We start from the raw sequence: 22,567 nt of genomic DNA, 5'->3' as shown, positions 1-22,567 counted from the left end.
CACACACACACAGACACACACACACGCACACACACACACGCACGCACACACACACACACACACACACACACACACACACACACACACGATGCTTGATATTTTGCTTAGGATGTTTATTTGTTTTAAAACCACCTGACAGGTAAATCACACATCACCCAAAGATCATTTAAACATAGTATAATGTGAACCAACAACATGAACATAATCAGTTTAATGTATATACTCTTAAAATTGCTGGGGGAAAAGTTACCTGAGTTGGGTGAAATAACTAACCCAGCGCTGGGTCCAATAGGGACGAAGCCAATTTTACATAGCGCATTGGGTTGAGGATTTCACCCAGCACAATGGGTTAAGATTTTGATCCAACAAAGGGTCAAAATATCCAAATTGATGAGCTCAAGCCACTAAAAAATTCTTTCCAGCTTATCAGTATAGCTGTGGCTTATTTTATTACCAACATTTTCCAAGAAGACGCAGTAACCTTACGCAGGAGTCACCACTACAAGTCACTCTCATGATATCCATCCATTTTCTGATCCACTTATCTTCACAAGGGTGGCGGGGCGTGCCGGAGACGATCCCAGCTGTCTTTGGTCAGTAGGCGGGGTACACCCTGAAACTGGTTGCCAGCCAATCACAATCGCAGGGCACACATAAACGAACAAGCATCCGCGCTCACACCGAGGGACAATTTAAAGCGTTTGATTAACCTGCCACACATGTGAGAAAACCCATGCAGTTACAGGGAGAACATGCAAATTCCACACAGAAGACCGGAGCCGGAATCGAACCCTGCACCTCTGCACTCTGAGGTCGACACACTAACCAGTCAACCATGTTTGGCACAATTTGAACCAAGGCTTGGGATCCCAACTGGATGATACCGTCCCAGTCATTAGGGTGGATACATTCAGCCACCACCAATGTTGTTTAAGAATGTTAAATTTACGGTACTTCAATTTCAGTGCACTTCAAAATAGCGACCGGCTTCAACTGCTCTTCAACCTCTGCTTAGTCAAAATAATTACTCCAAACTTGGGTAAAAATAACCCAATCTGCTCAAAATCCATAGCTGCTACACACAGCGAGTGGGTTAGGAAAACAACCCAGCATTTTTGTGTGTGTGTGTGTGTGTGTGTGTGTGTGTGTGTGTGTGTGTGTGTGTGTGCGTGTGTTTATGACCAAAACATTAACAAAACCAAAGAGTACACACACACACACACACACACACACACACACACACACACACACACACACACACACACAGTGCTCCCAGGAGAGCAGTTAAGTATGCAGCGCAGACCTGGATATAGGAAGGGAGTGAAGTGGTAGTAGGACGTCAAATAAAGTGTCATGTCTTATTGTGTCAGTGAAGTAATTTCCTTTTAAAGGCTTGACCCTTGACCCCGGAGGAGCTGACACAATTCCACAGTGCATCAGGAGAGCCAAGAGGTAATAACAAATGACTCAAGTGAAGGAGGCCAGCTGCCACGCCACAATCATTTGAAACCAATTACACCACTTAACCAGCTCGGTGTTATCTCTAATACATAAAATGTGAAAAATATTGGTAATGGAACCAGAAATTAATTGACACTTGATTAACATAACACATTCTAACTACATCCTCCATGTACTTAAAAAGATGAGCTTTCGTAATGTATATTATTTCTTCATTTTGTAGTTCTGTATCCCACCACTAAGAGGTAGTGTCAGATGGACTTGTTAAAGTACAGTAGCCTGCTGTAGTCAAGTCCAGGTCAAATTTAAAATGTTGCAGATCAACATCAACGTCAAACAAGTGTGTTTGTGTGTGTGTGTGTGTGTGTGTGTGTGTGTGTGTGTGTGTGTGTGTGTGTGTGTGTGTGTGTGAGAGAGAGATAGTGTGTTTGTGTGTGTGTGTGTGTGTGTGTGTGTCACAGTGAGAGTTACTGTTTGTTTGTGACTGCTGTTGGGTTCGAGGTGGTCAACTTATGACCTGTAATTCCATTGCAGCAACTTTACTCTCAGCAGAGCAAGCTGGTCTCATCCACTTCAACGACCTCACCTCTGTACATCTGCGGCCCTCACATTCAAATAAAATGATCGACTGGGGAATGTACTCATTCTGATTTTACCCCGTGTGCACTACCCATGGAATGTAGAACAAATAAAGTGTTTTGTTTGTGGATTTTAAAACTGAACAGATATGATACTTTTTGTCTCATTCGAAGACACAAGGGTATCTTAAGAAAACAACACAGCAAGGTCAACAGTAATGTCCAACACATACACACACACACACACACACACACACACACACACACACACGCGCGCGCACACATACACACGCACACACTTTCAAAATGGTCTGCCTCCATTTGTATTCAAACATGAGATGGAGGAGACCAATAGATCTGTTCTAGCAAATCTGAAGGTTGGGTCCAGGTCAAAACGCTTGCCCTTGTGCGGTTTTGTCACATTGTGTAACGGAGCCACAGCTGCACGATTGCAGATTTTAATGAAAAAACGGGGCCCGCCACATCCAGGTAGACCCCAGGAGGTTGTCTTTGCCGTGCTTTGTTATGTCCCACAATGAGACAGCCACACACACACACACACACACACACACACACACACACACACACACACACACGCGCGCACACACTCGCGCACGCTTAATCAGACAATTATGTCAAATTTTATTTGTCACGCACCCATAAAGACCTATCATAAATGTAAATGTGTATTGCACATATACAGTCTGGTTCAGCATAGCCTTGTCACATTTGTCGCAAAGATTATAGTTGTAAAACTTCTCTCATGTATATAAAAGTGACATTTATGTTAAATCACCTGTACAGGAGGTTTCCACTGAAATGTAGATTAATTCAAGTTTAGCAATGCCCACAGTTGCTTCCTGAAAACATATTCTTGTGATTCAAGCTTCAGAAGATGAAATAAATTCACTTTACAGGAAAGACCAGGATTATAAAACAGAAACAAGCAAAAAAAAAAAAAAAAAGCGCAAAAAAGACATCATATTTTCCCCTTGCATATTTATTTGAAAGGCATCAAATATTTTTGATCGTGACCACACAACGCTTCCCTATAATGGTCAGCATTGCACTTTCAATAAATTTCCAATTACATGAGAGTGAATACCTTTAAAAAATTAAAAGCTATTTATTCCAGTCATGTTCATGCTACTGAGAGTTTTCCCCAAAAATAATTAAATATTGCCAATAATGTTGAATTATTTATTACTCTTAGTTTGACAAGCATTTCAGCATGCTAATAGAAATCAATGACCAATGAAGGGTCAAGACCATGCAGTGTCACATTTTTCATGTATCATCATGTATTTTTTTGTATTGTATATGTATTTTTTTCCACAAAGATATCCCAATGGTGTGACAAATGAGTTACCAAGAATGCACCACTCTTTTAGCTACTACTTCATACAGAACTTAAACTTTATTCACAGGCAAGACTGAAAACGGTACACTGAGCAAAGGTCAAAAGCATCACTTACTGCAGGAGAAGGAGCGGCAAACCATCTCCACAGTATGACTTGTTTCTTATTCCCTATCAATTATTGACATGCAGTTGTCTGCTGTGAAGGCAGCCAGACTTTCCGTTGATGTGTTCAATGAATATTTCAGCTAACAAACAGGCCACCTGACACTGTGCACTGAAATAGAAGCTGCACCCATGATGTGCATTTACTGCACATTCACTGTAAAGTCACAATTTTTTTGTCACGACTTTCCCATTAAAATGCTTGTTTGCCATTCATACTATTAGCATAATTCAAGTGTAAGATTTTTATTTTTGGTTAATTTAACTGTTATCTATTCATATACTATCCCCCAAATAATCAAGTCCGCATTGTTTTAAATGCAAAGGAGTGAAGATAACGAGTTGATATGGAGGTGCTTTGGGGTGCTCTATATTTCTATTAGGTATGGTACCACAACGCGATCTAGCGTCTCCATCACGTCATCTGAGGAAAAATATGAATCCAAGACTTTCCGTAAAGTCTGATACTTTTCATAGCGTCAACCAATTTGTTCCAGTCATTGTATCATGTGGACAAAACAACACATTCAGCATTCACTAAAGTCACTTTAGTGGGGGGGGGGAATCATAGCACCAGTGGAGCTCTGGTGTTGTTATTTATGTTAGACACAGTTCGAAAGCAGCCTCTGTGGAGAGGACACAGCCCATAAATCTTGCTATGGCCCCTATGAGCAGGTCAGGAAGGCACCAATATTTCCACTTTATTAGAAACAACAGGGAGAACACGTCGCCATAAAGGAGGCCCGAGAGGTGAATCTCAAACACGAGTAAGAGCAGCTAAAGCATACTTCTCACAGCTGAGAGCTACTCACGCAACAACTTTAAACATCGGGAACATTTATTGGGGCTTCTCCCACCCTTAGACTGATACGCTCTCTCTCACCTATGCTGTTTTTGACCTGAAAAGGTTTGTTTTTATTGCTTCTTGACAATATGATGCCATTGTCTTCCCTTTATTAGCAGCCTCTGTTTGTAGTTTGTGTCTTTGATTACATAAAGTGAAACGGAGGAGGACTTGAAAATGTCTCTGCCCATCGCATTCAAATCATTAAAACCGCTCCTGTTCATCACATGTCAACTTGGGGATGAACTTTACAGCAAGGTGTGACAAATGATGGCAGCCACCGTCTGCGATTCATGGCTGACGGCGTGCCATAACCCTCTACATACCCTGACCTCAATTTGGAGTGTTCGCGTTGAAGGCCCATCTGAGGGAGATGGTATCGATCTGAGTGGCTGCTCAAACAACGTCAATAAACAACAGGCTTCAGGCTTCAAGGCTGAGGAGACACATCTCCATTTTAGGAGGGTTCACATGTGGACCACAGAGTTTGGACAAGAGAGTTACTTTTGTTGAATTCACAGCAGCTCCTTTGACTCGGTGACAACTTGCTCGCGGTTGCTGCCATCGAGGTAAGTAACCGCAAGCACGCATCAGCATGTTGACGTTGAATAATTAATATTTATGTTGAGGGACACGGCCGATTGATGTAGCTGTCAATAAGTGGAAGAGTAATCGGTGCTTAAAAGCAGAAGATGAATCGTGTTTCAAGATCTCCTGGATCAGCAATACAGTGAAAGGAGACAGAAGAAAGAGATCACTTTGGCTCTTCAATCGATGGACAAAACAATTCCACAAATGCACGTGACTAATGAAATAATTATCGCATCAACAAGAGAAGGAAGCGCATGCAATTAAAAAGAAGCATGACACACAATACTTTTTGTTTCCTTCTTGTCTTGTTTCCTTCCACTGAATCCGAGTTAAATAAAGTGTGCCTCATATATTTAGAGGCAAACTGGTCTCTGTGTGTGCTAAGCAGCTTGTCAATACGAAGAAAAGAGGCAACAGACAAGAGAGAAGGTCTGATAAAATGACTTTTAATTACCAGACAGTGAATGCTGGCCTTCCTCTTCCACTTTCTCGTCCAAGCAAAGTCAGGAGTTTGATTTCTGATCATGTAGATTGCTGACTGAGCTTCATCCCGCTTGTACGTAAAAGCAGCAGGACCCAACGTCAAGAGAGCGTATTTGACAGATGGGCCAAATAGATCCTCTGCTGCTCATCAGAGGCCACTGCCTTTGGAGGCACTCATCAGCGCACTTGATAGCCTACCTTGTCTTACCCATGCCGCAATCAGACATGCAATAATTTTGGCATTAGATGGAAATCAATGGAAATGCACCCTGAAAGTCGGCACGGGCGAGTGACGTTAACAGTTGAGAGCAGTTCATTGCAGTGTCACACTCTAAAAACAGTTGGGTTATTTCATTAACTCAATACTGTATTTGGATTGTTTGTGTTGGGTCAACATTCTGGGTTATTTCTTAGGAAAGTAACTAAATCGTTGGTTCAAGTTCAGCATTTATTGGGTTTTACGCCTGTAATGTTTTTGTGAGGTAAAAAAAAATCAACCAATTAAGTCGGATTTGCGGGCATGACAGCCATCCATATACTGTTCATATCTCAGCACCGTTTTCAAGTCAACACTTGTTTTGTATTTCTTGATTTATGACTGTTTTGGTGAATACTTTACACATTTAAATTTTTGAAGACCGTCACGTTGCCTTTTAACTGCGTGTGTGTTGGAAAGGGGAGTGCAGAAATCAGGAAAAAAGCTCAGATGCCTTGCGATGGTAAGCAATTATGAGCTTTTCCCCCGAGATTGACAAGGAGCAGGAGACTCTCGCGTTAAATTCAGGTAAGATTTAGAGAAGTTAATCTGCATAATTATACATTACACAGTTTATTTTACAATTATTGACGGGGTTTTTAATGTTTTTATGCCAATGATGTCATACTTTGCAGTTTTATTTGAAAAACATGGTGTGCTCATGTGAAAGTCATGACCACATGTAACTCAATGGCTATGGGCAACTTTAGTTGCTCACACGACAAGTCAAATAAAATCCAGAGTGGTTATTTTGCAACTCGCCACCAAGAGGTTGCAGTGAATCGCATGAGAATTACAAGTACAAATTCTGCACTGGTTAAAGTGGTTCTCCTCGTGCTACACAGTGGGCAGAGCGGTTGATCCGAAGGTGCGCCTTAATTTCTTCGCGTCACGGGCTCGATTTACACTGCGTACATTTTATTTTTATTTTATTTATTTATTACAGTTTACCACTTTCTTGCAACTAGTCGGGAGTTGTAGAGGAACCATTATTGTTTCATGTAATTTTTGAAGCACTGACCAGTTATGCAGTGGAATCATTTTGATGTTGCTTACGAAACGAACATAATTGGCAAAATGATGAGGGCTCCACAAAAATAAAAGGTTATGTTTAGAGCGAAGATAAGTAGATGGTTAATCAAAAAAAGGTAAAATAAGTCTTAAAGAAATAAGGATGGGGTTAAAATAAAGAAAAGTTCAAAAGTTTAACCTATATAAAAATTAATAAACAAAGTTAAGGTAAGGTTATGATTAGGAAACACAAAGTTACTGGACTGACATTACCTTAACAACTGGAATTGGGAGCCAGTGAACATGGACGTGGGTATAACCAAAACATGGCAGCCTACACATCATGCTGAAAAAGATAAAAAAAAACCCTAATCACGGCCAACCCTCTGTAATCACGGTAAAATAGCCAATTCACAGCAGCCCCAGAAATCCGAACTGCGGCGATTGACCAATCAGAGACGTTCACGGCAAAATAATGCTTGCAGGAGAGTTGATGCTTGCAGGAGAGTTGATGGTCACGGCAAAATAATCAAAACCTGAGACGATTTAGAATCATACAATATTTCTTATATTGATGTCGCAAAATTTTAAAAACTTTTGGAAGATTGATTTAAGACATTTGAATGCCAATTAAGTTCTTGTTTTTACATGAATGGGTTCTATTCCTTTTTAAGACGTCTCAAAGACCATTTTATTGCTCTAACATGCATGTTTTGGAAATGTGGAAGGAAGCCAACGTATGCAGAGAAAGTACGGAGAGAAAACGCACATTCCACACAGGAATGCAAAACACAGAACCTGTTAAGTGTGAAGAGTCATAATGAGTCATCTGATTGAAATAGAACAATGACTTTTGTGATCCGACGCGGAGTAATGTTCCACATTTCCGATGGAGAAGCACATTTCATCTGCTTCAGGTCTCTCTCTTTTAATTTGAAACGTTTGGAACGGATGTCGGCTGTGTGCTGCTATTCGTAAACTTATGATTTCCTTTCACACAAATTCATGGCTAAACATCCCAAACATAACACGACAAAACTTTACCGGGACACTTTTCAGCGTTCGCTTTGCTTGTAATACAATTATGACGTGATTCTGACTCTCACACAGCAACTGTTACTGTCATTTATGTCTGCGCATGACTTAATGCAAGTATGTGGACTGAACAGGATGATAGCGTGTGTTAGCATATCACGACAGGAAATTAGCTCGTTAGCTTGGACAGGTGAGCTGAGTGTTGTTATGAAGCTTCTTTTCTCGGCGTCCTATTCATGATCTACTTTAGTCCTAGTGGCATCTTCATTATGGACGCCGGGAGAATTGTAATCCGAATAAAAACTCCGTTAGGGGACATGGATTCTTCCGTCGACTGTCCATCACTGCTAAACTTCAGTGACTTGCTGGTAAGTCATGCTACTCTGTTGCCAAAACTCTCTCTCTGTTTTCCCCCATCAATGTCAGTTATTTGATTTGTCATAGTTGTCGTAATTTCTATAAATAGGGCGCCATCAGGGATGTTATGCCTGAAGCCACCGTCACTGCCTTTGAATGCAAGTATCTTTGAAATTTTACCAGTGTTGTTTGTGAGTACAGAAGTTTTAATATTCAGACCACAGAGCTTTCTCTTGTTTGACAAATTCTGCTGATCACTTTTCTTGAATTGGGTGCTTTATGTGGTTGACAACATATAATAATTTAGTTGATTACACATCTGTTCAGCTGTCTATTTTGCATTGTCTTCAGCCTGTTGGATGTGATGCTTACAACTGCTTTTTTTTTTTTCAAAAATTTAAAAGTACTTCTGTGTCTGTCATTTAGATGAAGATGAGGTTGGTGACAGAATCACAGTGAGAAGCGACGAAGAGCTCAAAGCCATGTTGTCATATGTAAGTACAAGAATTTAAAAAATGTCCATTTGTTTCTTATTGTGGCACAAAAAACGAGTTATCGGCTGGATTCAGATTTGTTTTTAATTATGCAAAAACATGAGTACCTCTACAATATTTTAATGTGGATTCTTATATGTGGGTACTAAAAATAGAACTGCATACTCACAGATTGTTTGCACAGATTACAAGAAGTAAAACATGCGGTAGTGTCGCATAACTAGGTTACACTGTACTATGTACTGATGTCTCTTAAGTGAATCAAAATGTGCGTTGTTGCTATTTTGAAAACCATACTAAAGATGATTTAGTTCAACAGAATCACAAGCATATCGGACACAATTGTGCAGCACTAGGAATTATGTCGTTTTAGTGTTACAGATGTAGCTCTCACATCTGGCAACTTGCTTGAAAAAGATTGGTAAGTTTGTGACATGGTTGTTAGCTGCCACTTGACATTGTACACCAATTACCATGTAATGGAATGTGTCTACACATGCAATTGTGAGGGTGTGAGCATATTGGGCCTTGATACTTGCTTCTTTGTTTCAATATATCTAGGGCTGAGACATACTTTATCGGTTTGTGTCTTGCTTAGGTCAGTTTTTTTGGCGAAGGCGGTGGTATTTCAAAAAGCAACTTCTTTATGCTTAAAATTGTGTTCTCACTAAGTATTTTCAAAGCTCTGTGCAAGCTGGTGCAATGGGGCATGTTTTAAAAAAAGAGCATTTTGTGCCATTGTGGGCTTGAACACAGCCAGCTTGATTCGTGAACACAGCCAGCTTAATTCACAGCCAATCGAAGCAGCTCTTCTCCTTCCCTTTGCCGCTTGTAAGAAGAGTGCTGATAGTCCTTGACATGGTGGAAGAAGACACTGATTTACTTGCGTGCTTACGAGAGACAAAGGTGCGCAAAGTACATTCTTAAGGAATTGCAAGCAGCTCTCCATGGGCAGATCTAATTTTTGGGGCTATACTATAGCTGTGAAAGTGGGCACTTTGAGACCACCTCCACCTTGGTCGTATGTGTCAGTGCTTTCCTTGAAAAGTTTTGGTTCAAAATTGTCACCTGTAAAGAGTGAAATTTACTTTTGTCATCTGAACTGGATTGTTGCAGCCAAACCGGGCCCTCTAAATAAATCAGCATTATTTGCCTGCAAATTTACACACACACACACACACACACACACACACACACACACACACACACACACACAGCATAGGAACACATCAGCGTGTTCACCTCCAATTCTGTTTCGTGGCCTAGACGTGTGTGACATAATGGATACACAAGCTATATAACTCGACTTCAATGTCAGTGCCAGACATTTCTTTGGTAATACTGTATATAATGTCTTCCCCACTACTGTATGCTCTGAGCCAACAACACCGGCACAGGCACTCTATTTAGTGTTCATGACACGGACAGTAAGTGTAATGATGTGTGATGGATCTCCCGACAAGGGCGACATACTGACAGATAAATAGCTGTCGATTTTTGATTATTTATTAGTGAGTACTTAAAGATTTGCCTCATTAAGAAACAGGCCCCCAGGCTGCTCCAAATCTGTGTTCATCTGTAGATGTCTTTTACCCCCCATCAGCTCACAATTCTGCAGGACCCACAGGCCAAATTTCTGGCTTTCTGGTCCATGTCTATCCAGCAACGTCCTCCGGGAACTTTTTCAACATACTGTGGTGTAGTTTCAGGCTGATTATGTAAAATAAGTCAAATATAGTGCATATTTTGCATGCTAAAATCTTATCACAATGTGCATCTAAACAATGGAACCTTGTGGCAATGTCACTGCCACCAGTTTCAAACCTTGATTTAAAACCCAGTTTTATTCCTTGTCTTTCAACTAAGTATGAGCCCTTGCTTTAGTGTTTTATGCATTTATTTAGTTTTATCTGCGGTATAATGCTTGACCGCGACCACTTCAACTGAACAGGTGCACGGGTGTTTATTGACAATACAGTGGGACCTCTACTTACGAACGTCTCTTCATACAAAATTGTCAAGTTACCAGGGATGAGATTTTTCCGCTTTTTGGCGGAATTCCGCTTTTTTTCCAGTCAAAATGGACCCATTTTATATTGTTACAAATCCGTAAAAAAATTCTTGGGGGGGGGGTTCCGGACTTGTCTTCGGCAGATTCGAGGCTCGTAATGTTTACAAGTAACATTTGCAAGCATCCATTTTGAATCCCGTTTTTTTCTTGCGAGGCGTTAGTTTGTCGTTATTTCGTATATGGGCTGAAACCAATGTCTTACTTGTTGTGATTGGTCGCTATATCGGCAAATGCAGAATCACAAGCAATCCGTGTTCGCCTTCCTAAACCCCTTTCTCGCGAATGCCGAATGTTATCGAGACTCGTGACGAAGCTAAAGTGCGTCAGATAGATGCGGATCTGAAAAACACGTTTCGATGGGACTGGTTGGATAGAAAGCTGACGGTGTCCCCGGTAGTAACCAGTAAAGAGGAACCTTTGCCTGTGCTTGTGTTGGATAAAAAGAGAGCGAAAAAGAGAGGACCAACAAACTTTTAGCTCTTGCTAAAAAGCTTAAAATGAAGAGAAAACAAACATTCTACATCATGAAACTGTACATAGTTGTATACACTGTAAATAGACATCCACTTTATCGGATAAAATGTATTCATAACCCATATATTATACACAGTTTGGGACTTCACTATCACTGTATGAGGTACGAATATCACATTTACACAACATTTTATGAATACAAGTCATGAACAAATCTTAAATATGGCAGGGAATGTGTTTCCTTTTTTAGTTTTGATTTTGAGCAGCAAATCTGAAGTTACATATAGTTGCTCACCAGGTGCATAAGCACAAAATTGCACAAAGGCCAATGTCAAATTTTCACTTGAAAGAATAGTGCACAATCTTGGGATTTTTTTTCTGTTAAACTTTCAAATAGTGTGTAAATTGAATACACTTCATCTTCAGCATGTTTAGTATGAAGTGCCACTTTTGTAAGTGCCCCGCCTCCTCGCCCCGCCCATTTTCCGATTTTTTCATCACTAGCCACTCTCATCCCTGAGTTACGAAACACCTCAACAGAAAAATATTGCCTCTTGTTGTGAAATAAATTTCAAGATACGAAAGGTAAAAATACAGTATGGGCTGCTACTCGCAGCTCTGAGTTTCCTGAATGCAACATACTTATAGCTGCTCTGCCATTGGCTATTACCTGGGATCTTCCTGGCATCCCATTGGCTAAGAGGGGCCTCTATCGTACGTGTCTGTGTGTGTAGATGGATAGATATGTGTTTATGCAGCGTCCTCGTTATTCGCCCCTCGGGCTATGAGGTGTTGCGATAGTTTTGCGGAAATATGAATCACCCAGAAAAAGTGTTCACCAGTCGGACGATCGCTCACGATGCTGATGTTTGCCTTGGACATTTTTGAAGGTTTATTAAAAGCCAACAAAAGCAAACGTCCTTGGATCAATTCTTTGCAAAACGCTAGGCGAAAACCACTTCCGAGAGAGAACATGAACTAAAGAGGGCAAAATAGGATGAGTACGCAGTTAAAAGTTAAATAACCATCATATTCTTTTTTCTTAGTTTTTTACATTCTGCACAACTCTCATTTATTGTGCAATAATCTAATTGTAACATGTATTTGTTATATATTTGGATGCATTTTTATGCTTCAGAAAACATTTGTCTGAATTTTTGGGGGGTCTTGGAACGGATTATGGCATTGACATGGAAAATGCGTCTCGACTTACAAAATTTTCTCATGAAGAAATTTCTTCCAGAACCAAGTAATGTAATTTCGTAAGTAGAGGTACCATTCGACTGCTGACTAAAGTTACTCGATTACAATATCAAATTCCAACTGGACAATGCTATACTGTACTCACTGTGAACATTATCCCTCTCAGCATTGCTTTGTCCACAACGTTCAAGTCATTTTCAGAATAAATATTTAGCAAATAAATACAGCAGCTCTGTAATGGTTTTCTTTATCCCATTGGGACAACCCTGTTTGTGAAAAGCTGCTGACCACCTGGAAAGTCCAATGTGGGCTACATGAATTCCCATCATATCTAATTCAAACGTCATGTTTTTTCTGCAATAATTTGCCTTTGAATTTTGGAGATTTGCCATGGAGTAGTTGTTTGCTGTTTGTTTTGGGATTTGATCTTATTCTGGGCAAACAACTGCCTCAACAGAAAGTTCAATAATTCATTTGCCTGTATGCATAACAAAAGTATTTTTTCTTTGTTGGCACTTCAGCTTTTTTTTTTCTTTACTTTTCCTTTAAAAAATTGCCTTCCCCTCATCGCTGAATAAAATTAATGCTCAAATTCAGTACAGTAGTTAATTAACATCAGTGTGCAGAGGACATTTATTGTGAAAACTATCCCCATCAGTGAAAACACTGATTGCTACATGCTCCTGTGAGACCCACTAGTCTTGCAGGCATCCCTAATCATTATTGGACACCTTGAAAGACAGATGCCCCTGTTCAAAGTTAAAGACTGGCCTCTGTCAGGTGCTAAAAAAACATGTGACCTCATCTGTTCTTCAATCAGCTCCCCCTGGAGGTAATGGCTCTAATTCCACCATTCTTGCTCCCATCGCCCCTCAGCCCGCTAATGATGATGAGACCCTCTCCCTCCGCTTGTCCCTTTAGGCTGAGCGATTGTATTTGGGATTGGACACAGTTTAGTTATTGGCCAACAACGGAGAATGTCTTTTAATAACATACTTTCCACAGATTTGGCGGTAATTGCCGCCTTAATCAATAAACTAGCTGAGCGGAAAATTAAAGGTACGTGAAGACCGCCCTCGCAACACGTACAACATGTTTTTGGTATTAGCCCTATTGTTCAGACGTGGACGACTGAGAATGCTGGAGGGCAGCAGCAGAGAGCTAGAAGCGAGGAGGGATGTGACAGTGATAAATAGGCCTTTTAATAACAGCTGTGCCACTTGGGCAGCCATTTTGATCCATTTCTATCCGAGCCGGGCCCATCGTCCTCCATTCCTCTGTCCCTCCCCCGCGATGAGGGAATGCATTTACATATCTGTGTAATGACTTGAGGGTTCATGCCGGAGTGTAAATGAAAAGATACAATTAACACATGTACATAAAACCTACACCAATTTGTGGTTTGTTTTTTTTTTTTGCAACTGTTAACTGCAAGCAAGGTCACAGTGTTAATTGTGGTTGATTTGAAGCCTTCTCCAGAAAGGAGACACACACATACAGGCAGACTCACAAAAACCTACACCCTCACTTTAACAGATGGTTTGGTTAACTGAAACATCAATTATTGCATTGGCTTGGCAAGTGTCTGAGAGGCTCCCGAGTGTGTCTACACGTGTTAGTCCTGTAGGATATGAGTGTTTGGTGAGCTGTTGACCTGGAGGAGAAAAGGGTAATACTACACTCGTTCACAACAAGCCCACCAGGCATTCATTCTCATCGGCAACAGATTTCAACACAGCATGCTCACATTTTGGAAAGTCATTGGACATCAGTTGAGCATTTTTACACATTTTGAATGCACAAAAGCGAATATTACTTTACCCATATTGTGTTGTTATGATGGGGTTTTATGCCATTCTCGCAAACTTCTCGATAGTGTTTGTGAACAATGAAGCTTGTAACAGTCACTTTATTTTCAACTTTAGTACTGCGCTACAGTGAATGAAGAACGCTTGAATGGACAGCTTCCAGAACCTCTTCAGATATTTCCGCGAGGTATGGAGTGCTTGCAATTAATCATGAATGCAAATTTGCTTTTGTTACCTGTAGGACTTCTAAAGCTGTATCTCTGACTGCCTGTTGGACTGTACTTAAAAATTAGGTGAATCTCTTGAACAGTGATCAAAACTAAGGAAATAATGAAAGTGGCTGGAAGTATCAATGCCGCCACTGGACAGTAGTGAAATTCAGGTGCCTATTTTAGAAAAACTCAAGAACTGTGATTTCTTTTCATCTTGGGAGCTACCCTCTACGTCCACTTGCAAGAGGTATACATTCACTGCATAGAGAGACTATGTTAGGCACTTAGTTTTCATAATATAAAGGGATAGTGTGCAAAAAAAAAAAGTTATTATTGTTCATTATTGTTTATTATGTTAAAAAAATGTTTTGTCGAATCAATGTAATTTTTTTTTTTATTTTTTATACACAATCAAAGGTGAAGTAAATCTAATCATATTGCATAGAGCGCGCCTTCCCGACAGAACATTGTCATGTTCCGCCGCCATCTTTCTATGGGAACTCGAAGGGGACAAATTTAGCTGACTGATTTTTCAACACCACGACTACAGCAGTGTGACACATGCCGAAGTCGTTCGGGATGACATTTCTAGCTTGTTCTTCTGCTGAAGAAATCGGTGGTGGTAGGCTTGCGAAGTGCGGTCTGTCTGAGGCACCATACTAAAAGCAAGCGCTTCAAGCATTCTATTAGTTCGCCGATAGATGGTACTAAATTCTACACACTCTACCTTATAGCCTTGAAATGCCCTCCCCAGATGTTTAAACATATTGAAACTTTTTAAAGCATCCTTTTAAACAGATTGCAAATGTATTTGAAACACACTGCTACAGCCTAGAACTATGCTGCGTGCAGGTACAAAGACTCCTCCGTCGAGCTGGGGAATGCATCATTCTCATGAAAAGCTGGACGCAATAAACTGCATATTTTCTCGATTGAGTAAATATTTCTCAAATATAAATTAGATCCGTTTAACAGATAATTCTGCAAAGTAGATGGTCCGCGATTGGTGACAAGGTTCAATGCCTCCCCATATTTTCCATCATGTTTGCAGTATGAATGCCTTTTCAGATGATCTACGTGTCGTTTGCTCACACATCTAAGCAAGCCCCAAGGGCTTAGTGACAAAGAATTGTATTCTGTCTCACAGCGCTCTGATATACATATTTTTCTCACTCGCGTCTTGTTCATTTCAAGGCCTGTAACTGTTTTCCTTCCTACAAGCCAACAGCAGTCTCAAGAGGCCAGCAGCTCAATCACTTTCTTTTCATGCGCTAATTTCAAAGTAACCCTCATTTCATTTCATTTCGATTTTATTTATTTATTTTTTTAGAAAACTGAACTGATGCATTTGTAAATGGCCCAGTGATGTGTTCTTCAATCTAGTCAATTACTGTTTCAGCCGGCAAGACTCCGGGGATCCGGAACATACATGGCCTGAAGGTACCTATCTCAATAATTGTTTCAGCTGCCTTATGCAGAATGAGAAGGAGGTCTTGAAGTGAATGCATTGGTAACACTGTGTTCCACTTATTGAAATGTCAATTGCAGTCAAGGCACTCCTCCTGTCTCACTCATGTATATTTATTTATTTATGTGTTTTTTTATATGTATGGTGGCGGCCCTGATATGGCTGTAGTCGGACTTTGCTGCAGAATACATTCACTACCTCCTCAGAAAATTTCATGTTGCTTTTCACTGTTAATGCAACTGGTTGGTCGATAGCACATCCTCAATCACAATGACCGATAGAATAGACTTCTTCATTTGAATAGCCACCCCATCCTCACATACATGGGCTACAACAGGCTTTCTTTATGTGTTGTATTCTCTGTGACATTTTGACTCCCAACTACTGAACTACGGAGATCAAGGGTCTGTTACGCCAAGATGGTGTTTTCCCCAAAACCTTTGGTAAACTTTCACCTCCTTTCTCTCATGTTAATATAAAAGTAATTGACTGAGTGGAGTCGTGTGTGCAGTTTAAATTAGGTCTTCCTGGGCACTAATTAAAGAGAAAATTCCTTCGCTTTAGTGGACCAAAAACACCTGCCTTTTGACCTCAATTAAAAGTGTCGTTTTCAGTATTCCCCCAGTAGTCGCTTGTCTATTATTTCATGTCTTTGGAGTAAACATGCATATGCCTGAAAAGATGTGAAGAACAATGTCCCTAGTGAAGCATAACATTTTGATTGTCCCGGTGTTATTGTTCTGCTGTCCTTTGTCTTAGTTATTAATGTGTTAAGAAGATTTTTACTGTATGTACTGGAATGCACAATTATTCAAACATTGACTGAGCTTTGGGTGAAAGTGAATTTTACTTCTTGCGTGGGTATCTTTTAGCTTAAAATAATGAAGCAGTGATGAAAGACTCACAATTAGTGTTACAAATTCATCCCTCAATTATCTATTCTCCTTGTCCCCATTGGGTTGGTTGAAGTCGAGAATTTAATAAAAATTATTGTTATCCAGGGGTTTTCCTGGCTCAAATTGAAGAAGAGCTGGTACCATCCTGACTATGCGGACTCACTTGCTTTTACAGGAAACGTACTTTAAGTTAGTTACCCTCATAGGTGAATGATGGACTCATCGCTTGTGTGGTGGGGCCACAGATTATTTTGAAGCAGCATTCAAGTGCTCTGTCCATGTCCACCTGTGCTGCAATAGCACGCTGCAGTGTCCTCTGTTTAATCCATCCGTCCATCCGTGGAATGTGGGGGGAAACCGGAGTCCCCGGAGAAAAATTTTAATTTATTTAGCCACTGCTTGTCAAAGCCACTGGCTTGTGTGTTTTGAAGATGTAAATGGAAAATGTACTGTCACTTATACAGTGAAACTCCTCTACAACGAAATCATGTTTGCAGCAAGAAATTTTTCACAACAGGGGGTTTTTCACTGTAGCAAATTTGATCTCAGATGTAAGCACACACACACCCACACACACAAACGTATGTGTACACGCACACACAAACGTTTGTGTACTCTATTTTTATTCCAATAGTACATAAGTATGAGCACACACTTATTTGACACTTCATATTGTCAGTGTAGAAAGAAAAAAAGGGAAAGAAATTGCGAAATTTACGATCAGCATTCACTTTCACTTACATCAATTTCTTGGAAAATGTATTTTATTTTGCTTGCTCCGTCTTTCATTTTGATCACTTTTACCCTCTCTTCCAGCATCAGAGCTCTTCTTGTCTTAGCTGCTTGACATCAAAAGGTCCGTTTTGTAGCCATTTTAGCAATGCAACGTCCATCCTCGTCTGAATCTAACAATAACAAATACTTCCTGGCATGCAATGAACTTTTAAGCCAGCCACGGGGCGCTTCGTAGTCCTCGATGGCCATAGTTAGCTCTCGAAGACTAAAAACCTTACGCTAACTGGAGCGCTTCTCTCTCATTAGCGCTCCAGTTAGCGTAAGGTTTTTAGCCTTCGAGAGCTAACTATGGCCATCGAGGACTACGAAGCGTCCCGTGGGTGTTTTTAGCATGATAAAAAGTAAAGTAAATGTCCGTCGAGCCATAAGCAATTTACTCTGAGCAGCTAATCGGATGCTACGGATCTAGCTTCAGTATCTACACACATAGACAGTGAGGTCTATGTGACCTCTTGGCCAATCGGAGGCCAGGATGAATAATGTTTCAATCACGCACGCATTGACTTTGCGGTGCGGCTTTTATTTTAATAAACATTGCATGCGTGGATGCAAAAAAAGGCAATATTAAATGACCTGTTTGTGAAATCCGCTAAGGAAAATCAGGACGTTGATAGCACTCATGAGTGTATGAGTGTGATCTGTTTCTTCTTCGGTAGTTGCTTCAGGTCTTTCCTGTGCACTGCTGTTGATGTCGCACCTCCTAAGAGCTGCAGCTGCAGTTAAAATACAAAGCTGCTGCAGAGGCACATCAATCCCTCAATCAGCACAGCTGGAGTTTTACGCTGTGTGGAGTGATATCAATCGGTCGACACGCAATGTTGAACGCAGGAAAAACTCTATCCGACTACTGTATTTTCTGCACTATAAGGCGCTTTGGAGTATAAGGTGCACCTTCAATGACATTTTATCTTGTGTGTATGAACGCATGCCGCTCCAATTACTTCTGTTGCTTTGTCAATTCTTAGGTGAATACAAGACCTAACCCAGTCAATGACTGTACACATGGCGTGACAGACGCTATGGCAAACAAGAGGTAACCCTCAGGGAAAAAAGTTCAGCTGAGAGACCGATTAAAGCTAAAAGATGGAGTATTTGTGTCAATACAACTGTCTTTTATGTGATTCAGCTTAAAGAAATCATCTGCTGAGTTAAAGAGGATCTTGACAACTGGGCAGGTTAGTTTGTTTTGATTTAAGTTAATTCATTCTCTTTGCTTTTTGTGTCCCACACAGAGACCAAATGAGTTACTTGTAAGGTTTTTGCCTTATCTTCCCCTTATTCGACACAGTGCAACCTCGGCTCAGAAACAACCCAGGTCACAAATTGCTTTACAAACAAAATCTTCGAACAAACATTGCTTCACTAACAGGATTTGTAACACTTTTTCTCACAGCATAAACATCGTTCATGTGATGTGTCACGTTTCAGGTGACTTTGTTTTTTGCTGTAAATTAACCTGCTCAGCCCAACCAACCACATACATCCTTTCAAGTTTGCAATTGATCGACTGCTAGTAGCCAATGACAATAATTTGAAGGAAGGAGGGACAGACACACAAACACTAACTTCCATTTGCAAGTTTAAAGTGAGCAAGACATGGCGGTGTGCCATACAGTATACACAGTCCACATATATTTAGTTTTACAATGATACGTGACCATATTTATAATTTGTACCGATAGATTGGATATTGAAATTTGTTTCTAAAAATGAAATGGAGCGGTGCACACCTTGCCAGTCCATTCAAGTGAATGGGAGTGAGCTTTCAATATAGCCATACTTTCCTCTTTATTATCAGCTTGTCCTCTTTTCTGTGTGATCCTTGACTGACACTGTATGTGGATTAAAAAAAGTGATTTTTGCCTCTTCCTTTGCATCAGTCCCTACTATATTACTACGGTATAGCTTGTTCTTGTTACATTTCAGATAAATGCCCAGGATATCCAATACCAAGAACAGCTTGGACAAGGAAATGGAGGGACGGTCTACAAGTAAGTGTTTCCTGGCTAACACAACGAGGTACTGATCCTACAAAGTTAAAGCGCAATGCTAGGTATTGACTCTGAAGATAACATTCTGGAGGTGGTTTACGCCTCGTGTCTACTTCCGTCTGTCCATACTGAAGAAGCTGACTTTTTGGAACCACACCACCACCACCACCACCCCTGTTTTTTTGGGAGGGTTGGGGGGCATCTATCAAGCAAGACGATGTCATTTATTCTGTTGTGGAGTTTACAAATATGCAGTCGACTGAGGCTATGTGGTTGACAGTGATTGACTTAATTGGCCCATATTTACTAACCATTATCTGTCATACAGTAGAGCAGCTCTGTCCTCACTGGCAAGACGGATGTATTTTATTTATTTTATTTATTTTTTTGCAGCAAAAGTTATGACAGGAACGCTGCTTCTGTCCTTCTTTCCCCCTGCTTCCTTGTTTAGTCTTTCCATCAATTCACCTACATTGAGCTGTTTTATTGAGATTGAAGTATTGATTACTGCTCCTACTAACCTTGACTCAGCCAAGTGTTCTCTCACATCCACAGCAAACCCAGTAAATTTCCAATCGAGCAAGGCCACAGTGCTGTCTATTTATTTTCTCTTGTCTCAGTCCAAACAAATTTGACTCTTTTATCGCTTTGAGATTGTTTCATTAAAGTCCAACCTCTCATAGTTGTAGGACAAACAGAATGTTGATGTTTAGTGGTACAAATGGTTACAGTACACGTGCGAAGGCCAATATTGCAAATCCAACAACTTCTCAGTCAATTTAGCTCTGCACAAAATCCATATGATTTGGTGCTGAAAATTTTATGGTTGGGAGAAGAGGGGGAGAAATACATATCTAACTTGTTTTGCTGTTGTGCACTGTTTTGTTGAAACGTACTTAATAGAAGCAAAGCATATTTTTTAATACTGTAAAAGCACATTTCATACCCAAAAAACAAAAACAAAGTCAAGATTTAAATAACAGGGAAATGAATACATGGTAAAATGGGAATAATTTAAAAACGTTTTTAAAATGGTCCCAATGTAGTTCGATTGAAAAACTTGAAAGTATAGGATAGAATTCTAATTAAATGTAGACTTTAAAAAACTATAACTACGGTATTCTCTATTTATGCCCTTCAACTAGCTCATGTCTAGTTTTTGTTGTGCTTATCAAGTGTGAAGGCATCACTAAAGGCTCCCCACCTTTTAAACCTTTACCCCTTTTATGACCCAGAGCCATTTGGACTCAATTGGATGTTACCAACACCTCAACTCTCTAAAGCCACACAACCTGACCTGGCCATCCATCAGTGTCTGGCTTTTTTTTTTTTTATTAGACACTCTCTCAGCAGTCCATCTCATCCACCAATTTAACTCATTCTATGTTTATAAATGCGATTACAAGGACGTACAGGCTGTCTATTCCACTCTTGAATACAGAAGTACAATTAAAACCAGCACATTAGCATAGCTGTGGCAGTGGCAACATCTACTGAGACACTTTTCTTCAAGCCTCTTCATTTTCTCTCTTGGTTTAATTTTGTCACCACATTGATTACATTTTATGGTCAAGACTCCAAACTGGTTAGTTTCTTGTTCACCTAGTACCTGAATTATTTAATTTGTGCCTTGATACTTTTGTTGGCGATGTACCTGAAGGTCATCTCTTTGACTTCACATTAGTGTATGTGAACAAGCACACATTCTAGAGAAACAAGCTACTTTTGAAATAGTTCATTCTATACATAAATATCCTAACTTCTGTATTGCTAGGGCCTTTCACAAAGTTTTCTGAAGAATACATATTGTACTCACATCCCTGTTTGTGTTTAGGATTTGGCCTCTATGTGTCATAAATGAAGCCATAATAGCTGTCAGCTAGAGAGAATGGTGGCCCATCAACCACGCGGCAGTTTAAAAGTACTGCATTAGCCCTGATCCAGAAGGCCAGTCTTTCTAACATATCGCCCCAACTTGAGACACATTGCAAGAGGGCCTATGAATACTGCATGATGGAGCTTTTATTACAGAGGAGCTAGAGTGTAAATAAGATCCAGGCAATGAGGCACATTTACTGGGGTCAGATCAAGGAGGAGTGATGGTGGGGTTGCTACGTAACCTTGTCCCCATCTCTTCCGCTGTCACAGGCCTGTCATTGTAACTCATACAAGAATGTTGCCCTGAGGTGGTCAAGGACAGTCTTCTTTAACCAAGCCGTACCATTTATTTATCTTTATAACATCCTTGTATAACACTCTCAAAAATCCAGTGTGTCTCTCCTGCCATTCTTATGGATTCTGTCTTTCAGAGTTCATATGCAGTTAACTTATTATTGAGATGGCTTTGAGTCTCAATTCATTGGGATGTAGTACATTTTGAATTGCTGCCCGAGTGATATGAAACAGTGCTCCCAATCTTCAATTATAACCGCCCCGACATTGGACAACATTTCACTGTAGCAGCCCTAACAAAATGTGCTTCTAAAAGTATAATAAAACTGAAAGACATGTTTTTTTGTTCATAAAATGGCACCGACCACTGAATTTTCAGACGACTTGCCCATCATAATAATATCCAATATCAGTTTTGAGATTGACACTGTCAAACAAGCATTAATTAAGCACCTACTGTATAATACAACAGAGGTCAACAATTTTTACTTTTTTTTTTAATCAAAGATGCAAGTAAACTTTTCCAGATATGTTTTTTGTTTTGTACTGGGTGCATATCTGCCCTGATTTTTGGCTAGCACATCAGGTTTTCATAATCATAATAATAATATAATAACAATAATAATATGTACTACCGGTAATATATTTCCTAATATTTACTAATTAAAGTTTAGGTTCAGGAAAAGATGGATTTTTTTTTCTTTCTGCAAGATCATAGCTATTACAACCCATAGTAAAATTGGTATTGCACAAGCTTATTTTTTTATAATACCGGTACATACAAAAACAATAAAAACATTAAAAACAAAAAATGGGAAAAAAAATTAAAAACCTGATGTGCTCAG

At 40.0% G+C, this 22,567-nt stretch overlaps 1 protein-coding gene across 3 annotated transcripts in view; it reads left to right on the top strand.

The window, feature by feature from the left end:
* The first annotated feature begins 7,707 nt into the window (after positions 1–7,707).
* The window catches only part of map2k5 (mitogen-activated protein kinase kinase 5), a 43,476-nt gene continuing 28,616 nt past the window's right edge, over positions 7,708–22,567 (top strand). The window contains exons 1-9 of one of the 3 annotated variants that reach the window (XM_019867507.1): positions 7,708–7,971; positions 8,032–8,149; positions 8,248–8,296; positions 8,565–8,632; positions 14,306–14,375; positions 15,800–15,840; positions 18,525–18,592; positions 18,686–18,734; positions 19,486–19,550. In XM_019867507.1, the coding sequence (XP_019723066.1) occupies positions 8,051–8,149; positions 8,248–8,296; positions 8,565–8,632; positions 14,306–14,375; positions 15,800–15,840; positions 18,525–18,592; positions 18,686–18,734; positions 19,486–19,550 (509 nt within the window). In that variant the 5' untranslated portion in view covers positions 7,708–7,971; positions 8,032–8,050. Of the gene's footprint in view, positions 8,150–8,247; positions 8,297–8,564; positions 8,633–14,305; positions 14,376–15,799; positions 15,841–18,524; positions 18,593–18,685; positions 18,735–19,485; positions 19,551–22,567 lie in introns of all 3 variants that reach the window. The other 2 variants (XM_019867506.1, XM_019867508.1) reach the window with 2 other exon arrangements.

Source organism: Hippocampus comes, unplaced genomic scaffold (genome assembly GCF_001891065.2).
Source record: "Hippocampus comes isolate QL1 unplaced genomic scaffold, H_comes_QL1_v1.1 scaffold2, whole genome shotgun sequence".
NCBI classification, from domain to species: domain Eukaryota; kingdom Metazoa; phylum Chordata; class Actinopteri; order Syngnathiformes; family Syngnathidae; genus Hippocampus; species Hippocampus comes.
Note: the sequence above shows the minus strand (reverse complement) of the source record. Positions and strands in the feature narration are given on the sequence as shown.